Source organism: Geotrypetes seraphini, chromosome 15 (genome assembly GCF_902459505.1).
Source record: "Geotrypetes seraphini chromosome 15, aGeoSer1.1, whole genome shotgun sequence".
NCBI lineage: Eukaryota > Metazoa > Chordata > Amphibia > Gymnophiona > Dermophiidae > Geotrypetes > Geotrypetes seraphini.
Window position 1 is genome coordinate 38312670 of NC_047098.1, and position 27672 is coordinate 38340341.

A 27672-nucleotide genomic window follows, 5' to 3' on the forward strand; every position below is an offset into this window, starting at 1 on the left:
GGGATTGCTCTTGAACAAATTTGCAACACCGTATTTCTTGCAGCTAGGAAACAGTTTAAACATCAAATGCAGGAACAACTGTCCAAAACTTTGAAAGCAAATTATTGATATATATGAACCAAAAGCAAATAATGTGCTATCACGCTTCAAATTGCTGAATGAAATATCATTAAAGTGAGGTAGTAACACTGTTGTTTGGATGGCTTACTGTATTAGCAAACCCGTTTCCACCAGTGATAATTTCAAGGGAAATAAATGCAAATATTTAAATTGAACATTTGTAGTTATTGATCTTTGAGTAGGAAATTAACAACAGCATAGTGTATTTATGTACAACAAATGCTTAATTTGCAGAACTATGAACAAATTACCAAATGAAGCAGTGCCACTGATAGCCAAGGAAAGAATCCCACCAGGGACGCCTCCTCGAATCCACAAGTACTTAGATGCCAGCGTGCTGAAGAAAAGGTATTGTCCAAAACGTCTCGTACTAGCCATCAATCATAGTAAACTATTATAATTGTTTTTAAAAAGACTGACTCACTAAATGGAGAAAACTTATATGTTTTTTGGGATCTAAGCATGCGCTATGATATGTTAAGGATAAGAGTATAGGCATTTAACAAGAGTTTCCAACATTTAAAATACTGAAGTGGTGTCCAACTGGTCTATAATGGTACCCATAGTTAACTATAATCTTAACTATAGACTGGTCTTTAGTGGTGTCCAACTGGTCTATCCTTAACTATAGACCATTCAACATTTAAAATACTGAAGAGATTCAGATTTTCCTCTTGGATGTAGCTTTCTGGCTGTATTTATGTGAAGTGAGATGCTTTGGCCTAAAAGAGGATCTTGTGATCAGGCACTGGAAATATTTGATTTGCTTGTGAGCCAGCAGTGTTACTGAGCATTTTGTCAAACTATAATCAAGTTCCAAGAATAGATAAAAGGATTATAAAAACCTTGAAGATTTTACAGATCAGTGGCAACATAGATATACTGTAGTTATACACAAACTCTGAAAAGATCCTTCAGAAACTGGCACTGTTGTTTTCTGTGGAGATTAGTAGAATATAAATGTGTATTAAATAATATAATAATAATAATAATAACACCCAGACATTACTGTTGTTGAAAAGAATAATGTTTGATGGTTATTCCAAGAGACAATGTAGAAGATCACAAAAGACTGAGATTTCCAAATAGAAATCAAGAGTATTATCAATTGGCTTTGGGGCACTAGCTGCAATACCATGAGGGCTCATAAGAAATTTGGACTGTCTAAAACTAGAACAAATTACAACAGGACAACTATAGATAGTAGCACTGTTGGGCACTACCTTTATGATTCCGGTGACACGTCAATTGAGCGTAGGACAATTTTGTGCCGACAATTGCACCCCGACATTTGCATGCACAGACAAATGCGTGTACTGATGTGAGGTGACCCAACAATTAGGATACTATTTTTTTTAGGGTTACAAAGTAACCCTCTTTTTTGAGGGGTACTCTCCCCCCCCCTCCCCGGGACCCTCCCACTGCACTCAAAACATTCACTTCCTATCTAGTGTTAGGGTTAGGTTTCAATCATGATTATGGGAACCCTTTTGGTGGATATCTGGAAGACCCTGATTTGCTCAGACTCCTCAGGCCCTGTCCCTTGGGAGTATAGTCCATCCATCTGCATGGACATTGTTCTACAACTCACCAATGGCATAGCCATGGTGGACCTGAACCTACCCACTTTAGGCTCAGGCCCTCCCAAAAATCTCATGCTCTTGTTATGGCTGGTGGGGGATCCCCAGGCCCCACCAGCTGCAAGGGTCCTCCAGAGCCAAGAACTGTTCCCTCTCCCACTTGCTCCAGCCCTCAGCATTGTTCAAGCACTGGCATTAATTTGACCTCCCCTATTGCACATGCTCAATTTTATGCATGTGCAAAAACTGAGCAGGGTGGGGCAGCGGCATGGACAGAGCTTCAGGCTGAAGGAATTGGGAGAGGGAGCAGTTCTTGCCTCCAGAGGACCCTTGCAGTTGTTGGGGCTAGGGAGATACCCACTAGCTCAGCTATTTAATGCTCTGAGTTGGCCTGCTGACTCTACAGATGTCCCTGTGGATAGAGAATGAAACAGCACACATAAATAGGATTAGTCACATTGTATAGTACTGGGAAGGGATCTGCCAAAAAAGCAAGCAGATATCTCTGGATAATTTTTTTGTTGGGCAAAATTCAAAGCTAAATAACCTGGTTAGTTTTGCTATGTTTTTTGTATAAAATCCATAGGTAAAAAGGACCTGAAAAATTTGTGCTTAAGTGACCAATTATGATTTGATAGAGCATCAGTTAAGACATCACTGTAGATAACTTCTGGATCATGCAGTGATGGGGCAGAAAACAGGAAGTCAGCACATGCCAGGATCCTGTCATGGGGAGAGCAGTAACCAGATCTTCCCACAATTGTCAGAAAACCTACAGAAGCAAAATATTACCCTGAACGTGGCACCCTTTTCTTTCTCTTTGAAGCTGAGTTGCTCATGAGGTGGGGATGCCCTCTAGCCACACGCACTCCTAATTAAAGTAGCTATTTTTGACTACTTATTTATATATATCACTCACATATAGGAAGAGAATTTCATGCCCACACCCTCTCCATTAAAATCACAGCAAAACTTCAGCTATATTAAACTAGGCAGTCATAACTCATTACTAACATGAACACAGATCCTTGGGTGGGTTCTCATTTGCTCCTATTCTCTGTCTTAGTGAATCAAGGTATGTCACAACAAACCAGTCTTCTTTTCCTAGTGAACTTAGAGTTGGTGTAAAGTGCTGGACAAAGACCTAGGCAAAAACAAAAACAAATCTTCCCATGCAGTCCTTCGACTATGCCACAAATTTTCCTTGGTAGGGTCTAGCTGTCAGTTGAAGAAAGTTTATCTTTAAAAGGCTTTTTCCACATGTTTTACATCCAAGAAAAGACTCATAAAACAGCACAACCAAATATGTGCATGTAATTATATACGCTGATTACAGTGTGGGGCTCATTTTCAAAAAAGAAAGACGTCCTAAAAATGGCATAAAGTAGCATTTGAACGTAGCATTGATATTTGGAAAAGATGTCCAAGTACCAATTTTTGAAGCCAACTTTCTGGACGTCTTAGGCTTCCTGGCCACTGTGTGTCCAAAGTTCGAGGGTGTGTGTTAGAAGTATGTTATGGACGGGTTTGGGGCATGCTTATCATTTGGATGTATTGTGGTGATAACCAGACATGTCCCAAGATGTCCAGGACAGAACTTAGATGTTCAGAGTTAGACCTGTTTTTAAAGCATCTATGTGCCAAAAAGGTACCCAAATTGACCATATTACCACTGGAAGGATTAAGAAATGACACGCCACACTCCTCTAGTGGTTATTGCTCCCCTACCACCTCCTAAAGATCTTTCTCTAGAACAGCAGCAGCTGGTATGGAAAAGCCTACTAGAGCTTGGTGGGTGGGCTGTTGGGCTATTGAACCGTAGAGAGGAGGACCCAGGCCCATAAGCCACTCTAACCACTACATTTATGGTGGAAAGTGTGAGGCAACCAAAACCTTACTATACTGCCATATAGATGCCACCTGCAGGCATAATGGCCTTTGGGGTGGGAGAAAGATGGGTATAGCATGTTTTAGGGGAGTTTTGGAGGGCTCACAATAAATTATAAGGGGATTATGATGAGATGTATGACTGGTACCTTTTATGTGAAGTTCACAGCAGTGCTCTCTAAGGTGTCCAGTGTTCTGTTGGCATATCTGTGTGGCTAGTCCATTACAATGTTGGCCCCTCCCACGTACAAATGGACTAGAGTTGGACATTTTGAACGTAGATATTTTTCTGGTTTGGACAATTTCCTGGAGAAAAAGTCCATAGTCTGTTATTGAGAAAGGCATGAGGGAAGCCACTGCTTGTCAATGATCGGTAGCATGGAATGTTGCTACTCTTTGGGATTTTGCCAGGTACTAATGACCTGAATTGGCCACTGTGAAAACGTGTTACTGGGCTTGATGGACCATTGGTCTGACCCAGTAAGGCTATTCTTATGGCAAACAAAGTTAAATGTCCTAAGGTTGGACATCCTGATGGCTAAGATGGCCAAATAGATCATTTTGGGGAAAAAATTGGATGTCTAGCAGTTTTGAAAATGGATGTTTCCCCACCACAATTTTTGGACATCTTGCAGGAAATGACCAAAGTTGGGCTTAGATGTCCTATTAAAAATGGCTTAATAGGTGTAAATGTAGACATTCCTGAGGGGCAGAGACTAGATAGAGCTGGAAGAGAGTTGTGATACATGGAAGTAGTTCTCTAACTGGACACCTGGTGGGAGGGTATTCTATAAAGGGAAAGGGGATGGGGCTGAGACTTCATATACAGCCTTTCTGTGGTTACAATCAAAGCAGTTTACATACATTGTATATGGGTACTTAATTTGTATCTGGTGCAGTGCAAGTAGGCGCCTACTTGGGATTCTGGCAAAGTGCTATAGTAGCTGATGTTTCACTTTTTGCATCTTAAAAAACAAGTGAGTCAATCCAGGATTTTCAAAGGTTTCCCCTAGGAGGAACTCCTAGAAAATTTTGTAACAGAAACTAAAAAAAATGCCAACAAAAAACAAAGCCTGAAGCACCAGTTACTCAAGAATCAAAGACAACCCATCAGCCTGATTTTGCTTGTAAGATATTATAAAATAAATTTATTTTAACACATTGTGAAATAATGTTAACAGATGATCACAAACATAGGGAATTCTGTTTGCCAGGTTATAAAATATTACATCAACCCTGGTTGAATAAAAGGGGAGGTGGCCTGGCGATTGATTTATAAAGATTTAAAGTGGCACAATTGTATTCAATTAATTTACCTGATATTGAGATATTAGCTTGTGAAATAAGCGATACAGCCTTCTTAGATAATGAAATTTATATAATAAACTGAGGAATGTCCTATACATAGAATCTGGTTTTCCTTTCCTAAAATTGCAATTCAGAAAACTGAACAATTATTGGCAAGATATGGTAAATCTTACTGTCAGCTAGATGCAAATTTGATACTTTCTGCCCCTCAGATGTTTATACAAGCATTAACTAATTAGCTGAATTATAATTTATCCAATCATATTTTCTATCGCAATTAGGTGATATTATTCTAACACCTATCCCTAAAAATAAGAACAATAGCCTTTCCTAGGTTAGCAACTATAGACCAGTTATGTCGATCCCAGTTTTTGCTAAGATCATGGATGGTTGGGTGTCTGAACACTTACAGAATTATTTAGATGAATATGATATACTGCAATGTCCTTTCTTTTTTGCCTTTTGTTTTTCAGCGGCGGAAGGCAGGAGGAGGAAGCCACGAGGAGGTAGCCAGGGGAGGAAGGCAGAGCAGGCAGGAGAAACCGGGGTCGCGGCGAGAGGTAGCTCCGCCCACCCCCACCGCGTCACAGGTCGCGTCGGCGCCCGGGCTCCCCTTTAAGAAGGGAAGCCAGGGCACGAAGCAGACCTCGGCGGTTGCAGTGTCCTTTCTTTTTTGCCTTTTGTTTTTCAGCGGCGGAGGGCAGGAGGAGGAAGCCACGAGGAGGTAGCCAGGGGAGGAAGGCAGAGCAGGCAGGAGGAACCGAGGTCGCGGCGAGAGGTAACTCCGCCCACCCCCACCGCGTCACAGGTCGCGTCGGCGCCCAGGCTCCCCTTTAAGAAGAAGGGAGCCAACGGCGCCCAGCCGTCCGGCGCGCGGCGAAGGCGAGCGGCGAAGGAGCCTTGCGAGGGAGCCAGAAACGCCAAGTAATTCACTTTTCTCTTCTTTTCTCTTTTTCCTTTTTCTCTTTCTCTCTCTCTTACCCACAGCAGGAGCACACCAGCACTTCACAAGAGCGATGGAGGACCCAGGATCCCAGAGGTACTTTCCGGTATACTGCACAGAGTGCAATATGTACGACTACCTCCCTTTGGGAAGGCGGGAGTACATATGCAGTCGGTGTCAGGAACTGGAAAGCCTGAGGATGGAGGTCGGCAGATTGAGGGTCAGGGTCCAGGAGCTAGAGGGACTGGAGGAACTGCGCACCACAGAGGAGACGAGCTGGTCTACCCAGAACACAGACAGAGCAGGCCCCATTGTGGACCAGGTGAGGGACCTCGAGAGATTCATTGAGGAGGCCTATAGGACGGTGGAGGAACGGTATCAGCAGCAGCACATGAGATGAGACCCAGGATCCACAAGGCGTTACCGGGGAAGGACCTAGCGGAGGGACAACGCAAGAGGAGGAGACCGCGACTCACCAGGACCCCGAGGGAGAGACACCACACTACACCGAGGACACGGACCTGAGGCAGAGGAGGTTGCTGAGGAAAGGGAAGTCTGCTATTGTGGTGGGAGACTCGATCTTGAGAGAGGTAGACAGTCACATAGCTGGAGGAAGGGAGGACCGGCTAGTGACTTGTCTCCCAGGTGCCAAGACACGAGACATCACTGATAGGATCGAGAGGATCCTGGACGGAGCAGAGGCAAAGGAGACTGCGGTAATAATCCACGTCGGAACAAACGATGTGAGCCGGAGGAACTTCAGCATGGACGCACTGACTGACCAGTTCAGGGTCCTGGGATGAAAGCTGAAGCGGAGCACACGGAGGATAGCATTCTTGGAGATCCTGCCTGTACCGAGAGCAGATGCAAAGAGACAGGCAGACCTCCAAGCTGTGAATGCATGGTTGAGGAGATGGTGCCAGGAGGAGGGCTTCCGCTTTGTGAGGAACTGGACGTCCTTCTGGGGAAAGAGCAAGCTCTACCGGCGGGACGGCCTGCACCTGAGCACAGCGGGAACCAGACTACTGGCAACCAATTTGAGGAAGGAGATCGAGAGGGCTTTAAACTGAAGAGAGGGGGAAAGCCGACAGCTGATCTGATGTTGACGCTTCGGACAACAGCATCCAGAACAGATGCTGAACGGGCTGACTGCAGGGAGGAAACAGAGGGACCGGAAGATCTACAAATCAGACAGCGAGGGAAACATCAGGTAAAGGGAGCTTGCTGGGAGAAGACTAAGGGGCATGGGGACACAGGGGGACTGGGTGGCATAAGGGCGAAAGCCGAGGGTAATATAGAGGCACCACAAGGCGAGGGGGATCAAACATAGGCTCAAGGGATGACAGCCCAGGAGGGGGCCGGTAGGGCTAGAAATCCCAGAGGAAAAGCGGGAAAGTGGGGTGGCAGGAATGTGGGGAAGCTGAAAGCTAAGAGGGTAAAGGCTGAGGGTAAAGCAGAAACACAGAGAGCGGGAAAACTGCCAGAAATCCAAGGGCAAGTGGCCCAGGTAACTGCAGAGGTGGAAGAAAAACGACGGGACCTGCGGTGCTTATACGCAAATGAAAGAAGCTTCACGGCCAAGATGGGTGAACTAGAAGTCGTGGCCAAGGGGGAGGACCTGGATATAAATTGGAATTGTAGAAACCTGGTGGACAGAGGAAAATCAATGGGATGTAGCTCTGCCGGGGTACAAGCTCTATAGGAGGGACAGGACCCAAAAAAAGCGGGGAGGCATAGCACTATATATAAAGGACTCTATCCACTCGGTCGGGATGGATATGGCAACGAAGGCAGAGGGGCTGGAATCGCTGTGGGTCAAATTACCGGGAAACAAGGGTGCGGGCATAAAACTGGGGCTGTACTATCGACCACCTGGTATGCCAGAGGGAGTCGGACACGACTTGGAAGCAGAATTGAGACAGGAGTGCAGGACTGGAAGTGTAACAGTGATGGGGGACTTCAACTACCCAGGGATAGACTGGAGTACGGGTCACTCCAACTGCACTAGGGAGACAGGATTTGTAGAAGCTGTGAAGGACTGCTTCATGGAGCAACTAGTCAAAGAACCGACGCGAGGGGGTACTACTCTTGACCTCATCCTAAACGGATTAGGGGGGCCTGCAAGAGGGGTAGAAGTGGGAGGACCACTAGGCAACAGTGATCACAACACGATCAGATTCACATTAGAAAGAGGGACACCCATAGTTAGGAGGACCGCAACAACTGCGCTGAACTTCAAGAAAGGGAACTACGTTGCTATGAGAGAAATGGTGGGGAGGAAGCTCAGAAACATCTTTAGGATGGAGACTGTGGGAAGCGCCTGGACCCTATTCAGGGACACCCTGCAGGAAGCACAGAGAATGTACGTCCCCAATTTCAGGAAAGGCTGCAAGAACAAACGATCAAAGGACCCGGTTTGGATGTCAATAGAAGTAAAGAGGGTGATAAAGGACAAAAAAGTATCTTTCCGGAGATGGAAAAAGGACCCAACAGAGGAAAATCACCAGGCGCACAGGAAATGCCAAAAGGAATGCCACCGGGAGGTTAGAAAAGCAAAAGGGAAATACGAAGAGGGGCTGGCCAAGGAGGCGAAAAACTTCAAGGCATTCTTCAGTTACGTTAAGGGGAAGCGACCAGCGAGAGAGGAGGTAGGGCCGTTGGACGATGGGGACAGGAAGGGAGTGATTAAGGAGGATAAAGAGGTAGCTGAGAGGTTGAACACGTTCTTCTCGTCAGTTTTCACAAGCGAAGACATCTAATATACCAGACTCAGAGGAGCTCATGAGTGGGGAACAGGCTGAAAAATTAGAGCACATAGAGGTAAGTAGGGAGGATGTCCTCAAACAGATAGACAGGTTAAAATGCGGCAAATCACCGGGCCCGGACGGGATCCACCCAAGGGTTCTGAAGGAACTAAGACAGGAAATAGCGGGCACAATCCAACATGTTTGCAACCTATCCTTGAAAACTGGTGAGGTGCCAGAGGACTGGAAATTGGCAAATGTCACACCCATCTTAAAGAAGGGATCGAGGGGTGACCCCGGGAACTACAGGCCGGTGAGCCTGACTTCAATTATAGGGAAGATGGTGGAAGCTATGATCAAGGACGGCATTTGCGAGCACATCGAGAGGAATGGCCTACTGAGAACAAGCCAGCACGGATTCTGTAAGGGAAGGTCGTGCCTAACGAACCTTCTGTACTTCTTTGAGGGAATAAGCAGTCGAGTGGACAATGGGGAGCCCATAGACATCATTTACCTCGACTTTCAAAAGGCTTTCGATAAGGTGCCACATGAAAGGCTACTTAAGAAGCTGTGGAACCACGGGGTGGGAGGGGATGTGCACAGATGGATCAAGCACTGGCTGTCGGGTAGACTGTAGAGGGTTGGAGTAAAGGGTCAATATTCTGACTGGCGGGGAGTCACAGGGTGTGCCACAGGGATCGGTGCTGGGGCCTTTACTCTTTAACATATTTATCAATGACCTGGAAAAGGAGGCAAAGTGTGAGGTTATAAAATTCGCAGGCGATACCAAACTGTGCGGCAGAGTTAGGACCAGGGAGGAGTGTGAGGACCTACAAAGGGACCTGGACAAGCTGGAAGACTGGGCAAACAAATGGCAAATGCGCTTCAACGTGGACAAATGCAAGGTCATGCATATAGTGAAAAAGAACCCGTTGTTCAGCTACAAATTAGGGGGGGTATTGTTGGGAGACAGCAGACTCGAGAGAGACTTGGGTGTGCTGGTGGATGCATCACTGAAGCCATCTGCACAGTGCGCAGCAGCCTCGAAAAAAGCCAACAGGATGCTGGGCATCATAAAGAAGGGCATAGCAACCAGAACACGGGAAGTCATCATGCCATTGTATCGAGCTTTGGTGTGTCCACATCTGGAATACTGCGTTCAGTATTGGTCGCCGCACCTCAAGAAAGACATGGCGGTACTTGAGAGAGTCCAAAGGAGAGCAACGAAAATGGTAAGAGGGCTGGAACACTGCTCATACACCGAGAGGCTGGATAGGCTGGGGCTCTTCTCTCTGGAGGCTCAGGGGAGATATGATAGAGACCTTCAAGATCATGAGGGGCATAGAGAGGGTGGATAGGGACAGATTCTTCAGACTGAAGGGGACAGCAAATACGAGGGGGCATTCTGAGAAACTGAAGGGAGACAGGTTCAAAACAAATGCAAGGAAGTTTTTTTTCACCCAAAGGGTCGTGGACACTTGGAATGCGCTACCGGAGGAAGTGATCAGGCAGAGTACGGTACAAGGATTCAAACAGGGATTGGATGGATTCCTGAGGGATAAAGGGATCGTGGGATACTGAGGGAGGAGCTGGGATGTAACACAAGTATAGGAAGTTAACCAGGAAATGAGTATAAACCAACCTGGTCGTGCATGTGCAAGACCGGAGGGCTAGGACTTCGATAGGAAGGCAGGACTTAAATGAGAAACCAAGGTGGCAAGGGAGCCCCTTCTGATGATTCAGACAAGTCTTGACTTGTTTTTGGGCCACCGCGGGAGCAGACTGCTGGGCAGGATGGACCTGTGGTCTGACCCGGCAGAGGCACTGCTTATGTTCTTATGTTCTTATGCATGCAGCCCAAATGGGTTTTTGTAAAATCTTTAACATAGAGACAGTTATTAATAGCTACAGGGAAGTTGTTATTAAGTAAGGGTAGGCAGACAATGGTACTTCAATTATCTTATGCCGGTCCACAGAAATTTCCTGCCGGTCCACAGGGCCGGTCCATCAGGCCCAAAACAGTGTTCTTCTACCGCCGGTCCACGGTGTGATCGATGCGGCATTATCTTCGAGCCAGCTCCCTTTTCCTAACTGATTCAGTGCACAAAGCCACGGGCAGTGGCTCCTATGGGCATCCTGCACCTGAACCGGAAGCCTTCTCTCTGATGTTGCAACATCAGAGGGAAGGCTTCCAGATGAGGCACAGGACGTGCAAGGTGCAATTAGTACTATTATGGGGGTGGAGTCTGGGGTGGAGATTGGGTAGAGATGGACGGGGTCTGGCCCACGACTTAGCCCAGTGTTCTTCAACCGCCGATGCTGGTCCACAGAATAATTCTTTTATTTCTCCCAGTCCATAGGTACAAAAAGGTTGAAAAACACTGTGATAGATCATAATATGTTGTTGAGTAACCTGAGGGAACTTAGTATTACCAGGAGGGTTCTCTCTTTGTTCAGTGATTTCCTTTTAAAAGATTATATGGGGTTAAGTACAAAATGCCACTTAAAAGAACTTTTAAAATGAATTTCAAGGAACCTAGTGGTGCCTACAAACACGGCACTGGAATCACACCTACGGAGGCACTTTACAATGTCTAATGCCACTGTAGATGTGGCTAACACCAGAAGTGGCGTTAGGTACTATAAGGCACCTCCATAGGCATGATTCAGGTCAAAGGTAGGTACCGTACATGTAGGCCTTGAAAACCCTGGCCTATATTTTCGGTGCCTACCTTTCCCAAAGGTGTGATTCTATAAATGGCACAAATGTGTGATTGGCACGCAATTGGCAGCCATTTTTAAGGCGGCCACTGACAACGGCGCCATTTATAGAATCTGGGCCTATATGTGCCAGTCAATGGGGTGAGGGAATCAAACTTGATGGAAAGAAAAATAGAAACAGGACACAAAAGGAAGGCACGGCGGATGGAAGTACAAACAAAAGCAATAACATAGAAACAAAGGGCCAGATTCTATAAAGGATGCCTATGTTAGATACTGCTAGGCACCTAAATTAATTACCTAAATTAATTACCTAGGCCTACATTAATTACCTAAATGAGCTTTAACAAGCGGAAAATAAATTTTAATTGGCCGATTCTAAAAAAAAGGTAGGCATCTATCACATGGCGCCTAGCAGTGCCTGATGCCTAAAAGGGCATGTTTGGGGGCAGAGACAGCGATAGGCACATGTAGGTGCGATTCTGAAAATAACTTAGGTGCCTGCAATGGAGGCCAGTAAAACCCTGGCCTACATTGCTGGCACCTAAGTTTTGTGATAGGCGCTGTAAGGTGTGATTTTGTAAATGGTGCCTAAGCATGACTGACACGTGGCCAGTGCTTTTTTTCAAGGCGCCTGCCGATTTAGGCGCCGTTTATGGAATCTGGCCCATAATAAATGACAGCAAATAAAGACCTGCATGGTCCATCTAGTCTGCCCAATAAGGTGGTTAGAATCATACTTGCCACTCTGTGCAGGTTACAACCCTCTGTGCGCTGCTTAACAATGAACGTAATCTAAGGGCTCCTTTTAAAAGGTGTGCTAGGGCCTTAACGCATGCAATAGCGCACGTTAAATTCCCGAGCGCGCTAGCCACTACCGCCTCCTTTTTAGGAGGCGGTAGATTTTCAGCTACCGCGTGCTATAGCGCGCGGTAATTTTGTGTGCGCGCTAAAAACCCTAGCGCACCTTCGTAAAAGGAGCCCTAAGTCTTATTTCGATTCCATCCTCTTTCTATATAGGGATCCTTTGTTTATCCCATGCATTTTTGAATCCCGTCACTGTTTTCGTCCCCACCGCTTCCAAGGAGAGATTATTCTAGGCATCCACCACCCTTTCTTTAAAAAAGTATTTTCTAATGTTGCTCCTAGGTCTACCTCCCTGTAACCTCGATCCATGTAACCAGAAATGCTTTTGAGAGGCCAGAGCTTTGAACGTAAATTGCTTTGGTATCTCACCACCACACCTCAAACGCCATAAGGAACAGACAACAGCAGTTAACTCATGAACTGGCTATTAGCATCTCAGTCAAGCTATAAGTCAATTTTCCTAAGTATCTCAGTAAGATCAACTCATAATTTTTCATAATATAATACTCTCTTTTTTTTTTTTTTAAATCTTGCAGTGCATTTTATGATGGTGAACCTGACCCGGTGCCAAGCAAGACAACAGCGCCTGTGTTTTCCAAACCTATGGATTCCAATATTCGCCCATGGTATGTACAGAAATTAAGCAATTTGGATTGTTTCAGTTTGAAATAGAGACATTGGCACATAACGCTGTCGCAGATGCGGTGTGTAATGAACATTTTTTGTGTTTCCTTTTTTAAAAAATATAATTTTTTGTTGCTTCTTGTTTCCTTTCTTTAAAATAAAACATGTGAAAGAAAAAATACATAAAAAATTAAATGGAAAGAAAAATGTTTGCCTTCCCTTCCTGCAAGCCACCGCTCCCATCACTAGTTTTAAAAACATTAAAACTCCTGGATTTCCCTCCCCTGTCCTCCCCCTATACTCTTCTCTGGCCTCCATCTTAGCACTTAGGCCGCTTCTCAAAATGGCAGCAGCCAAGTCAAGGCCAGAACTATTTCATTATAGGAATTTTTAAAAACTAAAGGTGGTGGTGGTGACAGCAGTAGATGACTTGGGAGCAGGAGAACCAAACATCAGGGGGGGGGGGACCATGTTTAAAGAAATTAATACCCAAAATAGATTTTTCTGAAGGAAAATTCTGACCCATGGCCATGCCCACAGGCCCGCCCAGTTCCAACTGTGTCATGACCCGATACATCCCCAGCCCCGCCCCCAGATGGCATCCGCACATGTGAGGATGCCCCTTCCCGACCCAATTTTTACAGGAAGCTTTTCAAAACCTGGACAAAGTGCCTCTGGGGGAGACATGTCCTCAAAAAGGAGGACATATTCAGGGGAAATCCAGACGTCTGGTAACCCTAACCCAAGGCAAACAAGAGGAGATAGAAAATGAAAGGAAACCATGGCCAAAAGCTAACAAAAAGAAAGGGAGAATAAAATGCAAGGTCATTAGCATTACCTATTTCATTTCAAATAGCAGTACATTCCTCATACAGGATATTCATCCTTTTACATTTCCTGTCCATTACTCAAGGAGCCCTAAAGAAGAAAATGTAAGACAGTCACATGACAAATTATGGCAGAGATGGTGTTAACATGTAGGAACATATTGCTGCTTATTTCATAAGTGTTATTCAGGTTTTAGGCATGCATAAAGCAGCATTTATTAAACATTTATTTTTCATAAATGTCTAAGGCCCTCATTTACTAAGCAGCGGTAGAGGTTTCTACCGCAGCCCAGGGCACAAAATGTTCCAACGCTGCTCGGACGCTCATAGGAATTCTATGAGCGTCGGAGCAGCGTTGGAGCATTTAGCGCTTCAGGCCACAGTAGAAACCTCTACCGTGGCTTAGTAAAAGGGGGGAGGAAAGTTCTGATTCTATAATGCCAGGATAGTCATGTCTCAACCTGAAGAATAGATAAATGCAAGGGGATATGGTCTGGGCATGTTTATGGTGGGACTAGTATGGGGTGCCGATAAAATGAAAATCGATTCCACATTTCAGAAGGAAATGAATGTTTGCGTCCTAACCAGATCATGTTAGGATAGTGTTGGGATTTACACCTGCTAAATTAGGACATCTAGGTTTCAGAAAAATGTTCCTGCTGAACCGTGCTCCACTACAAGGAAAATTGTATTTTTATTTAATTTAAATATTTATTACCTGCATTATCCAATGGTTATAAGCGGGGTACAAATAAAACAATACAACATTTAAAAAAACAGACTTAAAATATATGCTGTTTGTTTGGAGGATATTTGCACTCTTTTCTGCTATCCTTTTGGAACACTAGACATCCTTGTTCTTCCAGTACAGAGTCCGTGTTCAAATGGCACTATCGATTCTTCTCAAGGACTATTAACCCTTCTATCATTTTATAAAATTTGTTTTAATACCACTCGCTGCTCTTCTTTTCTTATTATGGCCCCTACTTTAAGGAGGTCATTACCTCTGTGCGTTTATTCATAATCTTCTTTCGTTAGATTTAAAGCCCAACTTAAAACATATTTTTTGGAGAAGGCCTCTGGGCTCCTATTACGTTAGTCCATTTTTCACTGCCTTCTCCCTCTCTCTTGTAAATTTTCACCACTAGATGGCACCAACACATTGTCCTGTCTTTTTTCTCCATGTGTTTCTGTTTTCCTTAGGTGGGCTTTTACAAAGCTGCACTGCTAAATGCCACACCATAGATCAGTGGTCTCAAACTCGCGGCCCACCAGGTACTATTTTGAGGCCCTCAGTATATTTATCATAATCACAAAAGTAAAATAAAAGTTTCTTGATCATATGTCTCTTTAGCTATAAATTACAATATTATTATTAAGCCAAAAGGAAAGATTTATAAATATAAACAGTTTTACCTCATGCAAAATTGTTATTTCTTTAATAAGACATTAACTATTTTTTTTCTGAGGCCCTCCACGTACCTACAAATCCAAAATGTGGCCCTGCAAAGGGTTTGAGTTTGAGACCACTGCCATAGATAGAATGGGTGGCTTGACATTTAGCAGCAAAGCTTTATAAAAGAATCCATTAATATTTAATATCCGACTAATGCTTTAAAATAGTTTAAGAATTTTATATTGAAAATTGTTATGTTTTTTTAAAATTTATGTTTCTGGGTTTTCTTGTCTGTGCTTTTATATGTGTTCGCCTATTTTTTATTTTATTTTAACTTTGTAATCACTATTATCACTTTGCTGGGGAAGCAGTATAGAAAAAGCAGGCATCAAAATTCAATTAATAGAAATTTTTCCAAAAAGAGAACAAATCTCAAGAACTACATTTTTTGAAAAGAAAGTAGGGGGGTTAGATAGCACATATTTAAATGAATGATGCTTTACTGTAGTAGTGTTTCAGTGTTTGGCCACTCTACTAAAAAATAGTACATGCTAAATATTTCTTTGCACATGATAATTAAGACATGTTATTTCCACGTCCTCTTATTTGTCATCTCTTCTTGATAAAATCAATCTAGATTCTAGACCAGAGGTGGGCAACTCCGGTCCTCAAGGGCCAGAATCCAGTCGGGTTTTCAGGATTTCCCCAATGAATATGCCTTGAAAGCAGTGCATGCAACTAGATCTCATGCATATTCATTGGGGAAATCCTGAAAACCCGACTGGATTCTGGCCCTCGAGGACCAGAGTTGCTCACCCCTGTTCTATGTAAATAAAAGAATACTTGGGATGGTGATAGATGGGAAAAGAAAGCACCAATGTATATTCTTTATCCCCTTTTCTAATTAAAAATGCAAATAAAAATACATTGATACTTAATGTCTCTCATTACCTGGTAAGCTGCTTCTGTAATTACCCTATAAATACCTCAGTAAATACAGGTCTGCATAGGAACCTATGACAGGCTAAACTGATGTGTCACATACAGACAATGTGCAAATGCATTCTTCGGTAGAGAAATCAACTGATCCTGTGAATACCAGTGAAATAAGGAGGACTGAACAACGTGCTGTTCCACGTGGAAGAGGCACGTTTGGCAGCGATTACATGAGTAAGGCAGCCTTTCTAATGGAGAGATTTACAGAATGCATTTATTCCTCAAGAGCTGTAGCACGGCTCCATTAAAAAACACAACTAATGCTGATTTAATTTGGTTGGAAAGTTTTGGACACCAGTAGTGAAATTCAACACTGTCTTTTTCAGGCACATTTTCTAGAAAAACATAAAACTTTCCCTGGAATGACTCAGACAGCAGAAAGCATTATTATTATTATTTATTAAAAATGTATAACCTGCTTGATCATAGCAGGTTACAGTCATACATACACAATAATAAAATACTTGAAAAGATAATAATGAAACTCTACAATAGAAAATAATTCAGATAGAATGGAAATATTGTTAGTTTAGATTGTTAGTTTAGCTGTCTTGCACTTTAATATAACATTGACAGTCAGTTGACTACATAAATGAGTAAGCTTAATAGAGGAAATAATGGCTAAAACTGAACTAGCAGTCGAATATGTTTGACTTAACCCATTTTTGCTCAAATTTCAAATTTCACCCTAGATTGCAAAACAAATTTTAGAACACTGAGCAAAATGGGTTAAACCAATTCCAGTGAAGAGCCATTTTATGAACTCACTCTTGGATGACATGAGATTTCTTGATGTTCTCGTTAATTAATGTCTCTCTTTGATCTATTCAGTGGATCTAACAAATGTGAAGACTTGGGCTCCCCCCAGTCTCCTCAAGATCGCACTCCCAGCGTTCTAGAGGAAGGAAGCAAGAGGTAGGTGTTGATTTAAGTTAGTTTGTGTTTCTCATGTTTCAAAAAGTGAGGCACCACAGTATAAGAATCTGTTGTTTCAGTCTTCCTTTCTTCATCAAAGTTACCCAACAAAAATGCTGCACTGAGCACTCATTTAGATTATGCAGCCAAAAAACTGAGCCCAGGGGAGGAGTAGCCTAATGGTTAGTCCAGTGGGCTGAGAACCCGGGCAATTGAGTTTGATTCCCACTGCATCTCCTTGTAACCTTGTTACCCCTCCATTGCCCCAGGTACAAAACTAAAGGGGGGGATTCACTAACCTCATGGATCCGATCCGTGGCCGGGTGACCGATTTACCAAGCCTCCTCATGCAAATTATTGCAATCAGAGGCACGCCCCAAACCGACCACACAGATTGCTGCAGAGCAATCCTGATGCATGCGCAGACCGTCTTCTTTGTCTGCAGATGGTCCACGCATGCACTTGCTCTCCGTGCTTCCACTTTCAATCTTCCTCTCATCTCTCTATGTTATCATTTTCCTTGCTTTTATTTTGCATTCTTCACTCCTGCTCCTTCAACGATCTGCATATGGTTCCATTCAGCACAAAACTGAAGTTCATTCCAGATCCAGAAGTCTTCCCTTTCCTGCGAGCCTGTTATTTTAACCTACGGCTTTAAAGCGGAGCTGCACTACGGCGTGTTCTGGAACAGAACAGAACACGCCGTAGTGCAAGGCAGCAGAGAGTAGGAGAGTTAGCAGGGACGTGAGCAATTGGTCTTCAGCAGTCCCTTTTTTTTGGATCGGCCAGCCCAATCAGTGTTCCTTCTTGAGTTTAGTGAATCGCTGCCTTCCTACTTTGCATGCCATTTCTCCTCATTTACATGAGCGGATCGGATTGGAGGTTGATCGGCCACGAGGTTAGTGAATCGGGTCGGGGAAAATCGGGTCGGTACACAATCGGGTCGGTACACGAGCTTAGTGAATCTGGCCCTTAGATTGGGAGCCCACTAGGGATGAAAAAAGTACCTGCATACAAAATATATATATAAACTGCTTTAGTTACACCCACAGAAAGGCAGTATATCAAATCCATGGCCCTTTAGCCCCCACCCTCTTTAATACAATTTAGTAAATAGGTCCCATAGTATTCCTGAAATGAAATAACATGCAGAACTAAGAGCTTCAACCCAACATTGCAGAACTGTATATTGCCTCAGACATAGTCAGCAGAACGGGATGGTGCTTTGTATATGCATAACATTGAACATCAGGGAGAGAAGGGGGGCGGGGGAAACAGTGCATTTTTATAGGCAAAGTGATTTAAATGGCCCAGAGAGGCTCTCTTCCCCATACCTCTAGTTGAAGTTGTTGTTCGCGGCAGCGTGCTCTTCGTGACCCCATCGGCTTTCCCGCTGACATCACTTCTGGGTGCCGATGGGGTTGCGAGGAGCACGTTGTTGACCGCTGCGAGCAACAACTTCAACTAGAGGTATAGGGGAAGGGAGGGGGGATGCACATGGCAGGCAGGAGCAGGGAAGGAGCAGGGGAGGGTGAAAATGAGGGCAGAGGATGGGCGCCCCCGCTCAGGGCACCTATCACCCTCGCTATGCCACCGGACACCTAATGCATACTGTGTTCTAAAGTAGTGGACTCATCATGGTTCACTGTGTTGTTCTAGATTTGTAGAACTGTATTATCACAAATGCCTAATTAAACTGAAGACTAGAAACTATGATACTTTTTTTTTTTTTTTAATTAAGGGAAAGCAGGACTCCAGAACAAAAGAGGAAACTACAAGAGAACCTGAAGCAACTCCTCTTTCAAGCAATATCTGAAGGCAATGTGGAAGAATTAAAGAGTTTGCTTCTGGAGGTGAAAGACTTGTCCCTGCAGTATCCTGAGCAGACCGTGAAAGGTAACCGGCACACTCATTTTCAGTGATGCCACTTGCTGGGAATCACAGTCATGGGGCCATCTTCTTTTTTTATTATTATTTATTTATACAGTTTTGTATAATTTTTCCAAGCATAAACATCTTGTACAGAAAAGTACGATCAAGACACTTCTATTTTAAATTAATTTTCAATTCTGAAAAGTGATTCACTCAAATTATTATAGGAAAAGAAGAAAAAATTCAGCTTCCCTTGGTCACACACCAGTCCTCTAAATTAAATTAGATCCAAGATTTTGAAGAGTATCTTAATTAAATGCAAACAAATATAAAGAAGCACTTTAACTACTACTAAACAGAGAACTAATTTCCAATAGGAGCTGTTGTTACTTCATTCTCAAGGCGTTTCATTGAGATAAATCTTATCAAATGAGATGGATCTATGGGGCCATCTTCAAAAATACTTACACCGATGCAATGCCCGCCAGTACTTTTACTCATGGGCTTCTCATCAAAGGGAAAGCAAAAATGCACCAGGGAAATGCACCCATACCTGCCTTCGCCTTGTAAAGAACTGGATCACTATTTAACAGCACTTATATAGCAAGTGGTGAGGCCAGCCACATAAGTGCTTTCAAAAAATCAGGGCCACTTGAATGGATAATTTTGGATGTACAACTCATAAAATGGCTATAATCATCTGAAAAGGGAACGAGATTGAAACTCCAATATTCAGCAGTCAAACATATTAGTTAAATGGCCAAGCAGATCACAGAAATGACAGGTGTAACATGAAATGTCTAGCTTAGACATTTAGGGGGAGAGTAATTTTTTTAAGTCATATACTGTACGAAAGTACATAAATGCTGGACACTTTAAAAATGTAATCTGGACTCTTGGGAGAAAGAGAGGGGTGGGTGATGCTGGAGTTTTTACAGTATGAGCTCCTTTTACAAAGCCATGCTAGGGGTTTTAATGCACGCACCGGATTAGCGCACGCTAGCGGGAAATCTACCGCCTGCTCCAAAGGAGTTAGTAGAGGCTAGCGCGTGCGGCAATTTAGCGCACGCTATTCCGCGTGTTAAGGCCCTAGCGCGGCTTTGTAAAAGGAGCCCTAAATATTACAAACAGGAAAAAAAAAAAAATCAACATTCAAAAACAAATTTTATAGTAAAATACCTACGTTCTCTATGACTCTCTAATATGGCCTAATCCAATGAGACAACATTTTTGTTTCTTTTAATGTTTTCCTGTCAATATACCCATTTTGATAAATGAAGCAGTCTGTATTTGTTAGTGAATAAATCAACAAAATTAGCTTGTTCTCTATTCCTTAAATTTGAATTTAAAAAATACTGCCTGAGAATCTGGAAAATCCAAAAATCCAGACTATAAACAGCCACTTATGCACATTAATGATCTTTTATAAAATACCAACTAGTGTGAAAGTACACATATATGTTTCATGGTGCGCACTTTCACTGTGAGCATAGATGGGGTGGTATTTGAGCAGGGCACACTTACACACATAAAATCCCATACTTTATATGCATATGTGCAGACAGTATTTACTAACACAGCAGTGCTGGAGATAGTGGAAAGTGATGGCTACATACATGTTTACAGTCTATGGCCCAGAAATATCAAAGAAGAAATATGTTAATCTTATCATGTATTTTTTTAATGAGTATAACTTATGGGCAGACTGAATGGACCGTTCAGGTCTTTATCTGCCATCATTTAATATGTTACTATGCTACTATGTATTCGTGTTTGTTCTGCCACTAATTTCTGACAGGTAACCCTCAGAAAAGCACCCAGACAATATAAAGCTTAAACAATAACACTTTATTACATGCATAGATAAATATTATAAGAATTAAATACCTTCACCGTATCCCAAGCAAACACTCCCTTCCCAATTGGAGAATCCATACAATTGATAGGTGAGTGGACACGGGAGACTGACCCTTTAGCCTCGTGGCTTCTGTTCCTGTAGCCGGCTAGGATTCTAGATTCTAGGAGCAGAATTCCGTCCTTATAAGCTGCTGAGTTAAACAGCTGGTCCTGCAGTAACAGCGTCCTTTGATTCAGGCACACCCCAGGTCGGTCCCTTTGAAGTTGTTTGGACAATATTCAGGTCAAAGAGGTCAAAATGTCAGATAAACAGACTTGTGGATTCATGTCGGTAGCATGCTGAATTTCAGTTACCCCCCTGGCCAGTTCCTTTGTTTGGATAACATTCAGGTCCCATCTGGCGTTACTGTCCTTTTGAGGTTATTAATGAGGTGTTGCAGGGACTGGTAAACGGCTGGTCTTGCTCTTTTGTTCTCTGTTTTGATAACACCCAGGTCTGTCCTTACTGATGTTATTTGAGCGGTACGCAGGCAACTGAAGTCAGGGAAAAGCTGCTGGGTTCTTAGTAAAGCATTTGATGTTGTCAAGGTAACACTAAGGTCAGGAGTTCAGGTAAGCAGACTTTAGGATACATATCATTAATATTCTGAACATGTCAGTAAGTAATATGCTGAACATGTCAGTAAATGCTGAGGTCACGTATTATACTGAGTCCATTTACCCCCTGGGCATAACAGTGTTCTTTTAAGAATATAAGAATTGCCGCTGCTGGGTCAGACCAGTGGTCCATCTCGTCCAGCAGTCCGCTCACGCAGCGGCCCTTAGGTCAAAGGCCAGTGCTCTAAATGAGTCCAGCCTCACCTGCATACGTTCCAGTTTAGCAGGAATTGGCCAACTTTGTCTTGAATCCCTGCAAGGTGTTTTCCCCTATAACAACCTCCGGAAGAACGTTCCAGTTGTCTACCACTTTCTGGGTGAAGAAGAACTTCCTTACGTTTGTACGGAATCTATCCCCTTTCAGCTTTTGGGAGTGCCATCTCGTTCTCCCTACCTTGGAGAGGGTGAACAATCTGCCTTTATCTACTAAATCTATTCCCTTCAGTATCTTGAATGTTTTGATCATGTCCCCTCTCAGTCTCCTCTTTTCAAGGGAGAAGAGGCCCAGTTTTTCCAATCGCTCACTGTACGGCAACTCCCCCAGCCCATTTAACAATTTTAGTCACTCTTCTCTGGACCCTTTCGAGTAGTACCATATCCTTCTTCATGTATGGCGACCAGTGCTGGCATTTTTTCAAGTCAGATAGGCGAATTCTTAATGTTAAAATAGGCCTAAAATAGGAATGTGAAAATGTGTGTTAACTAATTGTAATTTTACAAAATTACTATCTCTGAATTATGATATACTCCCTAAATGGGTAACATCATTGAATACAGATATGAATTTGAAAATGTATACATTCAATGCTTCAGGTCATGCTGGCACAACACAATTGAATATTGACCTTAACGTACAAATTTGGAGATAAAATCTAAGTGCATTAGTTCCCTTCTGCAACCTAAACACACTCCCACAAAGTCCTATTTTTGAACGTGGCATTTTTACCCATGTCAGGGATGGGCAAGTTGGAAAACCCCTCAATAAACTGGCTAGTCTCATTCTACTGCATCACATATATTCAGGTAACATTGGCTTGAACATATAGCATCCTTCTTAAAACTAGCGTACCCCACACTTGCTAGCAAAAACGAAGATTAAGAACATAAGAACTTAAGAAGTGCCTCTGCTGGGTCAGATCAGAGGTCCATCGCGCCCAGCAGTCCGCTCGCGTGGTGACCCAACAGGTCCAAGACCTGTGTAGTAGTCCTCTATCTGTACCCTTCTATCCCCTTTTCCTTCAGAAAATTGTCCAATCCCTTCTTGAACCCTAATACCATACTCTGTCCTATCACGCCCTCTGGAAGCGCCTTCCAGGTGTCCACCACCCGTTGGGTGAAGAAAAACTTCCTAGAATTGGTTTTGAATCTGTCCCCTTCCAACTTTTCCGAATGCCCTCTCGTTCTTGTAGTTGTCGAAAGTTTGAAGAATCTGTCCTTCTCCACTTTCTCTATGCCCTTCATGATCTTGTAAGTCTCTATCATATCCCCTCTAAGTCTCCTCTTCTCCAGGGAAAAGAGCCCCAGTTTCTCCAGTCTCTCAGTGTATGAAAGGTTTTCCATACCCTTTATCAAACATGTCGTTCTCCTCTGAACCCTCTCGAGTATCGCCATATCCTTAAAAAAATAACTCAACTATCCCTACTGACGGTTGTATTTATTTTGAATGCATTATTTTCACAGACTTTATGATGAACAAACTTACGGCCACGGATACTGGGAAAACTTGTTTGATGAAGGCCTTGTTGAACATAAAAGAAAATACACCAGAAATAGTACAAAGTCTGCTGTCATTTGCAGAGGAAAACGGCTTCTTGGAGAGACTTATTAATGCTGAGTACACAGATGTTGCTTACAAAGGTACAAGCCTATGCTATCTTCTGTGTTTACTAGTGCACTGGTAATGCACCTGAAAATACTTTGAATCAGCTACTACAGTAAAATAGAGATCATGATGTACATAGAACAGATTAAGGAATCAATTGTGAAGGGTTAATTTTATGAACTTTTTTCATGCGTAAAACTAGGATTACCCTATGGCTCCAGAAAAAAATTAAGACAGATTGAGACATCCAGGTTTTACTCCCATTGCTTTCAGTGGAAGTAGAACCCGGATGTCTCAATCAGTCTTCCTATTTCTAGAACCATATGTAACCCTAGCTATATCACACAGTGTAGCCAGTTAAGCACAGATATATGTAGAGGTTAAAATATGCCGCAAAAATAGCATGGCTATCTTTAAACAAAACCCTGTTTTGCATGTGTATAAGAGTTTCTATAAAATTACCTGAGGTGTTGTTTGCATAAAAATGTACATGGGGTCATTGTTTCCTCTAAGACAGGGGTATCAAAGTCCCTCCTTGAGGGCCACAATCTAGTCGGGTTTTCAGGATTTCCCCAAATGAATATGCATGAGATCTATTAGCATACAATGAAAGCAGTGCATGCAAATAGATCTCATGCATATTCATTGGGGAAATCCTAAAAACCCGACTGGATTGCAGCCCTCGAGGAGGGACTTTGACACCCCTGCTCCAAGATGAGCAGAAGTCCTCTATTTGTACTGCTGCCAGTAGAGAGGCAGTGCTTCAATACTGCGGTTACAGTCACTAGGGATAGATAGGTTCCCTGCAGTCCTGCAGAGCTTGTCTGTCCTTCACTAAAGAAAAATGTGATAGTGAAACACCACCCCCCCTCCCCCCCATTGGCAGGATTGTACTTGGAGGACTCCCGTGCAGCTTAGAGGGAACAGTGCATGTGATAACAAGAAGGCATGTACTTGTAAGCAACCTACTGTAGGCGTGTTTTGGGGTTAAATTTTTGTGAAACATGCATGCAATTCTTATTTACATGTTTATGTGTGCATGCACGCATTTTACATGTTAACGTTTACATCTGCTCCTGAGCAGGTGTAAGTGTCTGTGGCTTCAGTCCACCCATAATTTCCACCAGTTAGACCTAGTATTTTATAAAGACACTTGATAGGCATTATAAGGACAATTTTACAAACCATGCATTTATATTTCTGTCCGTGTTACATGTGCAAATGTTTAGAATAATAACATATATATGCATAAATGCTAAAATTCTGCTTAAGTGCCCATCTGTAAATATCGGCTCAACTTATATGCCCCTAAATTCAGTATATGACACCTTAAGTTGTGCACGCAAATTGGTGCACACAGCTGATTTGCTTGCACAACTTAATTGATTAATTGTCCTAATCTATGCCAATAATTGGTAATTAACACCTCATAATTGATGCTAACTAGCTCTAATTAAAAGTTACACACACAACTCGGAAAGTGCAATTCTGTAAAAAGTATGTGCCAGTTTCAGTGCACGAATGTGAAAAGGGGGCATGGGCCAAGGGTGCAGAGCTATAGAATACAGCTGGTCCATGCACAACTTAGGTGCAGACATTAGGCCTGGTTTTAGCTGGCCTGAATGGGTGCGCCTAAGTTATGCGATGTTCACAGGCGCTAAGCATGATTCTATGAAAGGTATGTGTATCTTGTAGAATGGTAGTCGGTGCTGATTTTTTGGATGATATATATATATAAAATTAGGACCATAGTATATATTTGCAGTGGGGCAGAGCATGGGACATAGACAGGCCTCCCCTTTAAGCATATAACATACAGAATACTGTAGGTTACACCCACCCCTCCTGCTCACATTTATACCAACTCAATATGTTAGGCCCAATGTACCAGTTAATACTAATATTCTAGGCACCTGGTTTCCTTAATAGAATAGACTTCTACCACACGACCTTGGGACACCTCAGTGGAGGCACCCAGTTATGGAATTTCTTTCATGGTGTCTAAAAATAAATATCGTCTTCATCTCTTAACCTAGGCAACCTGTTATTAAAAAAAATACTCCAAAGGTAAAGGAGAAAAACATGCAAGCAAGCAATATAAAAAGAAAAAAAAAAATACAATAAGGGCAGCTCTATGAACCAAAAGTTTGAATCTACACACATGCTAAGCACATAAATGTTTAGAATAACAATGCATTCCCCCAGATTCTACATACGGTGCCTAAAATTGCACAGGCAAATCTGGGTTTGTACCGAAGTTGCTAATGATCTGTTAAAAAGCAATAATTGGCTGCTATCAACCAATTAGTGCAGTTAATTGGCTCCAGTTGGAATCTGTGCATGCATTTTGCTAAGTGCTATTCTATAAAGATTTGTGTGCAGATCTTTTCGCACACAACTCAAAATAGGACATGGGTAGGTCAGGGGTGTTCACTAAAGATGCATGCGGTTGTACTATAGAATTTGGGGAGATCTGCATCTAACTTTCAGTTAGACCGTCGTAAGACAGGGGACACTCGATGAAGTTACAGGGAAATACTTTTAAAGGAAGGAAATTTTTTTTTCACTCAGAGAATAGTTAAGCTCTGGAACGCATTGCCAGAGGTTGTGGTAAGAGCGGTTAGCGTAGCTGGTTTTAAGAAAGGTTTGCACAAGTTGCTGGAGGAAAAGTCCATAGTCTGTTATTGAGAAAGACATTGGGGAAGCCACTGCCTGCCCTGGATCGGTGGCATGGAATATTGATACTCCTTGGGTTTTGGCCAGGTACTAGTGACTTGGATTGGCCACCGTGAGAACAGGCTACTGGGCTTGACCCAGTAAGGCTATTATTATGTTGTTATGTTCAGTTAGTGTAAATCCTCATGCCCAAAGTTTGGTGAGGAAATTGGCCTCTAAGTTTTATTTTATGAATGCCACACAATTCAGAATGCCTTTATAGAATAATGCTCTTTGTGGATTTTTTTTTTGTGTGACCAAATTTGACCACTGTTTACTGAATCTAGTCCATAGCATGTATGTGCGCACATAGGCATGTAAAGCATTTTAGAAAGAACGTTCCAATTGGAATTGAAACATCCAAGTCGCGATGCCTCAGGTTCAGCTAGTATCTTAGAACCAGATCTGCTGACATAGAGCCTGTTATAAAATACCTGGAGAAATAAATGTGCAAGTGTGATGCCTGTTTATGTTCCACACATGCTGTTTTATAAAGCTACATAGGGGGGAATTCTATGACAAGGTACCTCTATTTAGGTGCTCCAAGGTTGGGCAGTAAGGGCCTGATTCTACAAAAGACACCTAAAGCTAGCCACCTAACTTAATTATTTAATAGGCTTAATGAGCATTGCTAACAAGCAATTAGCACTTCAAAATTGGCTTAAATAATTAGATGGCAGGCGCATACGACTTTCAGTCCATTTCATTCAGATTAACTGAAATTTGGAATAATATTCCTTTCTCTATTAGAGCAATATATTCTTTTCAATCATTTCGCAAATCTACATAGAACATAAGGGCCATGGCCCATCCAGTCTGCCCACCCTACTGACCCTCCCCTGCGAATAGATCCCACTGTCGATCCCATTTGGCCTTAAAATCAGGCACGCTGCTGGCCTCAATCACCTGAAGCGGAAGACTATTCCAGCTATCAACCACCCTTTCGGTGAAAAAGAATTTCCTGGTATCACCACGCAGTTTCCCGCCTCTGATTTTCCACGGATGTCCTCTTGTTGCCGTGGGACCCTTGAAAAAGAAAATATCCTCCTCTGCATCGATGCGGCCCGTGAGATACTTGAACGTATCGATCATGTCTCCCCTCTCTCTGCGCTCCTCGAGCGAGTATAGCTGTAATTTATCTAACCATTCTTCGTACGGGAGATCCTTCAGTCCCGAGACCATCCGGGTGGCCATTCTCTTGACCGACTCCAGCCTCAGCACATCCTTACTATAATGCGGCCTCCAGAATTGCACACAGTATTCCAGGTGGGGTCTCACCATGGATCTATACAGAGGCATAATGACTTCAGGCTTACGGCTGACGAAACCCCTGCGTATGCAACCTATGATTTGTCTTGCCTTGGAAGAAGCTTGCTCCACTTGATTGGCAGCCTTCATGTCCTCACTGACGATCACCCCTAAGTCCCGTTCTGCTACCGTTCTTGTTAGGATCTCGCCATTAAGGGTATAAGTCCTGCATGGATTTTGGGTACCCAGGTGCATAACTTTGCATTTTTTGGCATTGAAGCTGAGCTGCCATGTCTTAGACCAGGTCTCTAGTAAGAGTAGATCGTGCATCATATTGTCGGGCATTGAATTTTTTTCTATTGTACTTTTGCCCACTACATTGCTTAGTTTGGCGTCATCGGCAAATAATGTTATCTTACCTCGGAGCCCTTCTGCCAAGTCCCTTATAAAGATATTGAATAGTATCGGGCCTAAGACAGAGCCCTGGGGCACCCCACTGATCACCTCCGCCATTGCAGAGGGGGGTGCCATTAACCATCACCCTTTGAACCCTACATCCAAGCCAGTTCCCAA

At 43.1% G+C, this 27672-nt stretch overlaps 1 protein-coding gene across 1 annotated transcript in view; it reads left to right on the forward strand.

The window, feature by feature from the left end:
* Nucleotides 1-358: 358 nt before the first annotated feature.
* Nucleotides 359-27672, forward strand: part of TRPV3 (transient receptor potential cation channel subfamily V member 3) — a 71336-nt gene continuing 44022 nt past the window's right edge. Inside the window, exons 1-5 of the mRNA XM_033922454.1 lie at nt 359-468; nt 12707-12796; nt 16845-16928; nt 18670-18824; nt 22995-23171. Coding sequence (XP_033778345.1) covers nt 359-468; nt 12707-12796; nt 16845-16928; nt 18670-18824; nt 22995-23171 — 616 coding nt within the window. The remainder of the gene's footprint in view (nt 469-12706; nt 12797-16844; nt 16929-18669; nt 18825-22994; nt 23172-27672) is intronic.